At 37.8% G+C, this 9253-nt stretch overlaps 1 protein-coding gene across 2 annotated transcripts; it reads right to left on the bottom strand.

Moving 5' to 3' along the window:
• Positions 1-5220: 5220 nt before the first annotated feature.
• LOC107941301 (ADP-ribosylation factor 2-B) lies at positions 5221-7759 on the bottom strand. 2 transcript variants are annotated; one of them, XM_016874863.2, is made up of 7 exons: positions 7461-7759; positions 6865-7025; positions 6714-6784; positions 5969-6088; positions 5713-5831; positions 5547-5628; positions 5221-5467 (listed from the first exon to the last, which is right to left on the bottom strand). In XM_016874863.2, the coding sequence occupies exons 2-7, from the start codon at positions 7010-7012 to the stop codon at positions 5462-5464; spliced, it is 546 nt and encodes a 181-aa protein (XP_016730352.1). In that variant the 5' UTR covers positions 7013-7025; positions 7461-7759; the 3' UTR covers positions 5221-5461. The 2 variants fall into 2 exon arrangements, with proteins under 2 accessions (XP_016730352.1, XP_016730353.1); XM_016874864.2 differs by having other exon boundaries at positions 7318-7532.
• Positions 7760-9253: the final 1494 nt, after the last annotated feature.

Consider the following 9253-nt stretch of genomic DNA (forward strand, 5'->3'; position numbering starts at 1 on the left):
GTAGCCATCAATTCTGCTATACCAGGCCCTTGGAGCCTGCTTTAATCCATATAGGGCCTTCTTCAGTTTGTAGACCATATGCTCTCTGCCAGCTATTTCAAACCCTTGTGGTTGTTCAACATAGATGTCTTCATCTAAGAAACCATTCAGAAAGGCTGATTTCACATCAAGTTGATGGATCTTCCATTCAAGCTGTGCTGCTAAGGCAATCAGCAGTCTGATGGTGTCGAGCCTGGCCACTGGTGCAAAGGTCTCCAGGTAGTCCAAGCCATACCTCTGACTGAACCCCTTGACAACTAGCCTTGCTTTCAGCTTGTTCAAGGTACCATCAGCATTGTGCTTGGCTTTGTACACCCATTTCACCCCAATCACCTTCCTTTTGACTGGCCTTTCAACCAATTTCCAGGTCTGGTTCTTCTCAATCATGCTGATCTCCTCAGCCATTGCCTGCTTCCACCCTTGCTGAGCCTCAGCCTCTTCAAAGTTGCTTAGTTCAGCTATGGCTACATGAGCCCTTTCATAAATTTCAGCCAATGGCCTTGTTCCTCTGACTGGTTCATCATCAATATCCATTTCAGGGACATTTTGGTCTGGCTCAGCTTGGTCTGCTGCAAGTTCTTCAGAAACTTCTTCAGGTTCATGTCTTTCCCAGTTCCAACATGACCTCTCATCAAATACCACATCCCTGCTTACTGACACTTTGTTTGTTGAAGGATCTAAAATTCTATAGCCCTTCTTAACAGTGCTATAGCCCACCAAAACACCAGGTCGAGCCCTTTCAGACAATTTGTCCCTTTTAACAGCAGGTACATGTGCATAACAGATGCATCCAAAGACCTTCAGATGAGCCAGTGATGGCTTGAAGCTAAACCAGGCCTCGAATGGGGTCTTTTGATCCAAAGCCTTGGTTGGAAGTCTATTTTGAATGTATGTTGCAGTGTTAACTGCTTCTGCCCATAGTGCTTTAGGCAGATTCTTCTGAATCATCAAGCACCTGGCCATATCCATTAAACTCCTATTCTTCCTTTCACTTACCCCATTCTGCTGAGGTGTATATGTGTTGGTAAGTTGATGTTTGATGCCTGCCTTATCACAGAAGGCTTGGAACTGAGCTGAGGTGTACTCAGTCCCATTATCAGACCTTATGGTCTTCACCTTGCAGCCTGTTTCAGTCTCAGCAGCAGTTTTGAACTTCCAAAACACAGTGGCCACCTCTGATTTCTGTTTTAAGAAGTAAATCCAGCAATATCTCGAGAAATCATCAATGAACAGTATGAAATACCTGTTTCCACTCAATGACTCAGTCTTCATAGGTCCACACACATCAGTATGCACCAGTTGGAGTTTTTCAGAGGCTCTCCAAGCTTGATTCGAGGGAAATGAGAGTCTGGCCTGCTTTCCTAGCTGACATACTTCACATACATCATCATGGTCTACTGATTTTATGAAGTTTTCAGCCAGGTCTTTTCTGATCATTCGGGCCATCGATCTGAAGTTGGCATGTCCCAGTCTTTGATGCCACAGCTTGGATTCATCTGAAGTGGCTGTGTAAGCAATGTCTGACTTTTTTGTCCAGTCAACCACAAAGCTCTTATCAGCCATAGGGACTGCCATCAGTTTGGATCCACTTGGATCACTGATTTGGCATTGGTGGTCTTTAAACACAACTGAGTAACCTTTTTCCAGCAACTGAGCTATGCTGAGCAGGTTTCTGTCAATTTCAGGCACCAACAACACATTTGAAATCACTTTGGTACCTGTAAGGGTGCATATCAGAACATCACCCTTGCCTTCAGCTTGAATAAAATGACCATTTCCTATCTTGACTTTAGTTCTGCAGCTTCTGTCTAAAGACTTGAAGATTGTAGCATCAGGTGTCATGTGGTTGGTGCATCCACTGTCTAGGAGCCAACCAGATGAGGACCTTTCCTGAGCAGTTGAGCATGACACAGTAAAGACTTGCTCCTCTTGGTCACTGTCCTCCTTAGCTACTCGAGCCTCAGCTTTCATCTGTTGAGACTGATTGCGCCTTGATTTGGCCTTGCTCTTACAGACTTTCTCAACATGACCCTTTTTCTTACAATGCTGACACACAGCATCTGGATTAAACCAGCATTTTTCTTCTGAATGACCAGCCTTTCTGCAGTGCTTGCAAGTCTGACCTTCTCTCCTTGCAGCATCATCCTTTGGCTTGTCTCTTCAGGCCTTCTTGCCTTTGTAGGCAGTATTTGTTCTTGCCTGAAAGGCACCTTCTTGGTGCTCCTCCAGTCTGCTTGCTCTCCTCTGATCTTGAGCATATAGAGCATTGATCAACTCTGTCAGGGAGATGGTGGACAGGTCCCTTGAGTCCTCGAGAGATGAGATTTTTGCCTCATACCTCTCAGGCAGAGTTGCTATAACCTTCTCCACTATCCTAGCTTCATTGAACTGCTCTCCAAGGAGCCTGATGCTGTTAACCACAGCCATAATCCTGTCAGAATATTGCTTGACAGTTTCTTCTTCCTTCATCTTCAAATTCTCGAAATCTCTCCTCAAGTTTAACAACTGTTGTTGCCTTGTCCTCTCAGTCCCTTGAAACTCTTCCTGCAACTTGTCCCAGGCCTGTTTTGGTGATTCACAGGCCATAATCCTTGTGAAAATCACATCAGACACTGAGTTTTGGATGCAAGACATAGCCTTGTGCCTCTTGGTCCTTTCATCAGCATGCTGCCTGATCTGAGCCACTGTTGGATTAGCTCTAAGTGGCTCTGGTTCAACATCAGAGTTGACCACCTCCCACAGATCGAAAGCCTGCAGGTAGGTCTTCATTTTGACCACCCATATGTGATAGCCTTCTCCATTGAAGACTTGAGGTGCAGCTGGTGAAAAGCTTGATGAAGCCATGGATTTGTATAACAGGTCCCTTAAGAAATAAGCTCTAGATACCAATTGTTGGTGCAACAGCAGAATCAAACAGACTCAGCAAGTATCTTGTCGAGCAAGCCTCGAATCTTGCTGAGCAAACAAACAATTTCGAGTTGAAGAAAGAAGAAAATAAGCTGAGAAAATTTGAGAGAATATTGATGAACAAAGCTGATTTCATTCATATGTTGAACAATGGCATAATGCCAATACATAAACCAAGCAATTTGCTTGTCAAAATCTGCATAATGATACCTAATCATCACCTACTACCACTAATACATTGAAACTTGAAAAACTAAGCTTACACACTTAAACAAAGCTGACTTAACAGCTCAATTGTCATCAAAATTACATCAATCATAAACCTAACATAGTTCTAAATGAACTAAAGTACATTACATTAACTTAAGATTACTAGATGAACAAAATAGGAATAGTTCAGCTCATTCCAGCAGCTCCTGCACGACTTGGTCTTCATGGCCTGCATGCTGTCGAGTTTGCTGCATGCTGAACCAACTTCATCATTTATCATCAGGAACATAAGGACTGTTATATGTTGTCCTTGTGTCTGGCTTGATTGTTTTTTTTTTTACATAAAAATAAATATTGGTATATTATTTATAGGATAATATTTAGTTTTTTCTTTTGAAGTTGTTAATTCAACCTCCGACGCACCAACCTTTTTCCCAGAAGTTGAATAATGAAGTAAATAAAACCAGCCCATGTTTGATGGACTTGTCACGTACAAGTGAGGAGCTCCGCATGGCAGAGTCTGCAAAATAAGTATAACATTGTATAGTTGCAACACAAAGAGTTAATTCAAGTCAGAGAAGTATATGAAAATAAAAAATATGGTAGTTGATTCCCTATTTGAACCGCGCGCAAAAGACACTCGCATCGATAGACATATTTAAGGATTGGAATATTGGATTACCCAAAGTTGATAAAAATAAGAGAATATTTGGACTCGAAATTTGATGTGGGCTAAATTATTAGGTCTGTTTTTATATTATGGTCAGCCTTGCATAAACATTTTTTTACGCCGACTTGATCCTAAAATTTAATGATAATTAACCCAATTATCATTTCATGAAATCTAACCCAAACTTCCTTTTAAAAAAAAGGGGAAATCTAACCCTAACCCTACTTCCAAATCCTAATTCGTAAAAGCCCAAACTCGTAAGTACATCACTCAAAAGAAAAACTATTTCTGTTTGCAGGAGAATATAATCACCGTCCATTCTAAAAATTTTAGCCTAACCGCCATTTCTAGCAATTCATATGCATTGACAAAAATGCACATATAGTAAGGGATTCAATTTTCCTTTACCAATGGCCCAGAATGACGGTAATCCTCGTACATACATACAAACATGGGCAGTTGCAATGCATAATTCACCCACTCATCCATTAGAATTTTTAGATAAACCAAAACTATTTGGTCTCAGTCCGTCATTCATGCAATGCACTGCACCGTCTCAGAACGTAGTTACGCAGGAGCCACTACTTAATACCAAGCTACCCCTTGACGGTGCAGTGATGGGTGAAGAAAGAGAGTGTGCCGGAAGCAGAGAGCAAAGGAAGAAGAAGATGATTAACAACAGCGGGTAAAAAATGATGTGGAATGCCACTTTAGACTCCATTAGTGAGTTAATAGTGGGGTGCCTAAAATATTAAAATATTTAATTATTGTAACAAAAATGATTAAATTATAAATATTTTTATCTGGGTGATTATAAAAATTGAATGATGAATCAAGTCGTATACTTTTATTTTAAAAGAAATGGATAATTGAGGCATATCCTTTAACTAATAAATGCATTTTGTATAAAACATGTAAATTCAAATTGTGTGTTTGCTGGATCATTTGGGTTGATTTCGTTCCACCCCGACTTATTATTACTATTATAATTATACAGAAGCGATTCTTGAAACTCAGAATTCCTTGGATAATACTGGTAATGAGAAACATTTTAAGTCTGTTGAATGAAGGAAAGCAGTCACATTGTCACTGGCTCTCCTCTTGTCCTCAATGGTTTGGTGTTTTGTGGCTTAACCCTGCAGCAAACAAACCAGTCACATTGTCCAAAACGAAAACTACTTTAATGTCTCTAAGGTATAAACATGTGAAATGGCCGAGTTCCTAAGAAGTGAAGGAGACTTTTTTAACAGTTAAAACCTCATGCAAAATAAAATGAAATGGCCTCACTCTTCCCACCTCAGCTCAACTTGCTTAAAAATTTTCTTGGACAAACAAGAATCAACATAGTATTGATAATGGAACAAGTAAAACTCATAAAATGTAACATGTTACTATGAAATGTCAACAATGAATTCGTCAATTAACTCTGAGCAATGAATTCCATCTACAAAGCATGCAGGCAGTCCAAATGCCCACATATCTAAACACAAGCTCATCCATTTCATTTAAAAGTTGTCGAGCAAAAACGAAAAAACAATACCCCAATAACGCATCATAAAATAGAAGTATACATATCCGAATTCCACAAAGATTGCTAGCCCAAATGTAAATGTCACCGACCTTCTACCAACCACCTCAAGCCTAGGAAAAATACAATGAACGGAAGCGAGAATTAGAACAGAACAATATCAATAAAGGACACGTATCAGTCTGAACCTACCTTGTTAGCTATGTTGTTGGAGAGCCAGTCCAGACCCTCATACAACCCTTCACCAGAGGTAGCGCACGTACTCTGAATATACCTGTGACTCACAAGAGAGATTTTAAAACAAAACAGACAACTGGCAGACCAATCTAGAAATAAACAAACAGGGAAAAGGTTATACCAGTGGCGCTGACGGAGGGAATGAAGACCAAGTTTATCAGTGATCTCAGCAGCATTCATAGCATTTGGTAAATCTTGCTTGTTTGCAAATACAAGCAGCACAGCATCCCTCAGCTCATCCTACACATATTATAAGCAACAAAATAATTGAAAATAGTAATTACACATGCATAACAGCTACATGTAGACCTCATTATTGAAAATTTCAAGTCAACAGAGAAACCAAACCAACAAAGTGCAAAGAAGCAATCTGGCACCTCATTTAGCATACGGTGAAGCTCATCCCTGGCCTCAACAACACGATCACGATCATTGCTATCCACAACAAAGATTAGCCCCTGAGTATTTTGGAAGTAGTGCCTCCACAAAGGTCGAATCTGAAAGTTCCCATAAAGCCATTAGAACAAGACATGCTATCAGACTCGAGATATTTCACTCCTAAATTTTAAGAAACAGGCAAATGCAAGTACCACAAAAGGCAAGCAACAATTTGCAGACAAAATCACCAGTACTTAACTATAAAGAAGAAATAATGTTGGTTGCACTATATATTGGAGCCTTCCTCATTCAGGGAGGAAAACAGAAGAACAAGGTAGCAGCAATAAATGTAGCTTATGAATATGTTATGTGCTGACGAATGACAATCTAATCAGCACAGGACCATCCATAAGCACAATGGATTGCAAGAAAATACAATAAAGGCAAGATGCCAAATAATGCAACAGGCACGACATGGATAGCCTCTCCTCATACCACCGAAGGATAAACTAGAAAGACGAGGTGGCATTAGTAGATGTAGATTATGATTATCTTATATGCTGATGCCATCAGCATAAGATCGTCCATAAGCATATCCATTAGTTGAAACATCAATGTATTGTACAGTTTACCCAGGGTAAAATATCATGTTCCAGCAATAAGACCCAGGGAAACAATATAATGGTAAAATGATGACTAATTATGGTTTGTTCTGCAACATTTTTCGAGTTTCTGTAATATTACCTTGTCCTGACCTCCAACATCCCAAACGGTGAAGCTAATGTTCTTATATTCCACAGTTTCCACATTAAACCCTGGGAAAGGTAGCAATAAGCATCAATATCTATAAACAAATAAAAAAATAATTGCAGAAAAATTAACAATAAGAGCATACCAATAGTGGGAATCGTGGTGACAATCTCTCCGAGCTTCAACTTGTATAATATGGTAGTCTTACCAGCAGCATCAAGACCCACCATCAGAATACGCATTTCCTTCTTGGCAAACAGGCGACTGAACAACTTAGCAAAAGAAAGCCCCATCCTTTTATTCTGGCTGAGAAAAAAAAACACACACACACAAAAAGGGTCCATCCCAGCTTATTCGCCCGATTAATAAAATGAAAAAAAAAAGGAACAAAACCAATTTGACATATAAATGGTAACATATAATATAAACCATCCGTTTTCAGAGATAAGAACAATTTATACACAGGATCGGAATTAGCTAGAACATCATATCATATCAAATGATAGAAATATAACCCTGATCAAACAAAACAAGCAGATATTGTAGAAAAAATAATAGATTCAATATGAATTCTAATACTAGTAATATGCTATATTACGTAGAAATCAAGATCCCAGGGGAAACATAAATCCAGATCTAGATCAAGGATCAAATAGTTAAAGATCCGTCAGCACAAATAAACGTAAAACACATTTGGATTACAGATACATAGAGAGAGGAAGGGAGAGATTTGTAGAGTACATGGTGAGAGATTGGAAGATCTGAGAGGGGTGCCCAGAGAATTGAAAGAGGAAAATGAAAGTGGAAAGTTGGAATCGAGGGTGACAGGGTGGGGTGGGATTTAATTTATTAGGAGGATTTCGGAGAATGGGGCCTTCAAGGCGTTAGGTTTTGTTTGGGCTTAGAATTAGAATAGATCCTAATCTAAGCTATGCTAAGGCTCTGGCCCGCCCTGAGACCCAATCCACTTGGTGTTGTTGCTTGTGCTGACTAAGTTATTGTATTACTCCATGGCCACTAGTACTTCAATGATGGAGAATGAATATGCAAGAGAAGGCACTACTTTTTTTAACTGCAATAATTTAATCATATTTTCCTTTAACATATCTTTAAAGGTTTTTGAAGCGCATGATTTATCATTATGGCAAGTACAAAGCATATTTTTGTGAAAACTCACTAGAGATTCACAATATCTTTTCTTATAGAATTGTAGGAAGTGAAGAAGTTTTAGAAATGTGGTTTCAAAATCCCACTCCGATGGTTTGATCACCGTTATAGAACTAAAAATCTAATGAATCATTTCAAACCGAGTTAAGAACCAGTTATGTTATAATTTTTTGTACATTCCTTCCACCAAAATCAATTTGGATCTTCTTCTTCAAGCCCTGATAATCAGAATTTCTAAGCCCTCTGTTGTATGAGAAAAGAGAGATATGAAGAAAATAACTTAAGATCAGTAGAGAAGAGGCACTGAATATTTAAGAAGAAAGAAGAAAATACTTTTGAGTTTAATTTACTAATTATAGTACTTAGTAGGCAAAACAAACAAGAGAAGAAGATGATGAAAAAAAAAACCAATAGCCAAAGAACATGAGAAGAAGAAGAAACAAATAAAAGAATAAAAAAAAATAACAACCTATGCTCAAATAGACAAGAACGAGAAGAGAAGATAGACAATAAAAAAGATGAAGAGACGACACTTATTATTAGATTAGAGTAAATAGGAAGTAGAAAACAATGAGAGAAGGGACACCTACTTTTTTTTAAAGTTTTTTTATTTTATGAATTGGTTGAATCGATGATCGAATCAGTTAAATTAAAAATTGATGGTCTAACCGATTCAATTTTAAAAATTTTATAGAAAATCATGATAATAAAACATAAGTTACTTTTGTAAAAATATTTAAGATATTAATTTTATATAAACCAAAATTTATTATTGCATAAATAATAAATATAAAATCTTTATAATAATATGATTTTCACAAATATATAAAATTACCTATGTGGAATTGGATTCGGTAATTGGGTTTGAAAAATATGTAAATTCCTTTTTGTTACGCATACACTAGGTGGTGGAGATTATAAGCTTTCTATTAGTTTTTAATTTATAACCCCAATAAGTAGAGGTAGGTTCAATTTTTATATAACCAACTTTTAATCGGTACATTCATCAAGTAATTAAATAAACTAATAGAATTTAATTTTCTATTAAAGTAAATAACTTAATTTTTTATTTTTTTTTTACAATCTCATTATAGGTTCTGATCATATATGCTCTTTTTGACATAATACCTAGAACTACTCATAGCCCCTCCCAACCCATAAATAGGAGGATAATGTGCTTCAGCGTACTTGAACCCACATCATCTTGCATTGGCAACAATCATTGTAACACCCTATACCTGGTCTGGTTGCCAAGCCCGAATATTAGGATGCCACACCACCATCTCATGTCATACTCACAGTAAATTGTCACATTATTAATAAATCATCCTCTTTATCAGTGATCTTATAAATTTTTAGTCAAACAT

Source organism: Gossypium hirsutum, chromosome A13 (assembly GCF_007990345.1).
Source record: "Gossypium hirsutum isolate 1008001.06 chromosome A13, Gossypium_hirsutum_v2.1, whole genome shotgun sequence".
NCBI lineage: Eukaryota > Viridiplantae > Streptophyta > Magnoliopsida > Malvales > Malvaceae > Gossypium > Gossypium hirsutum.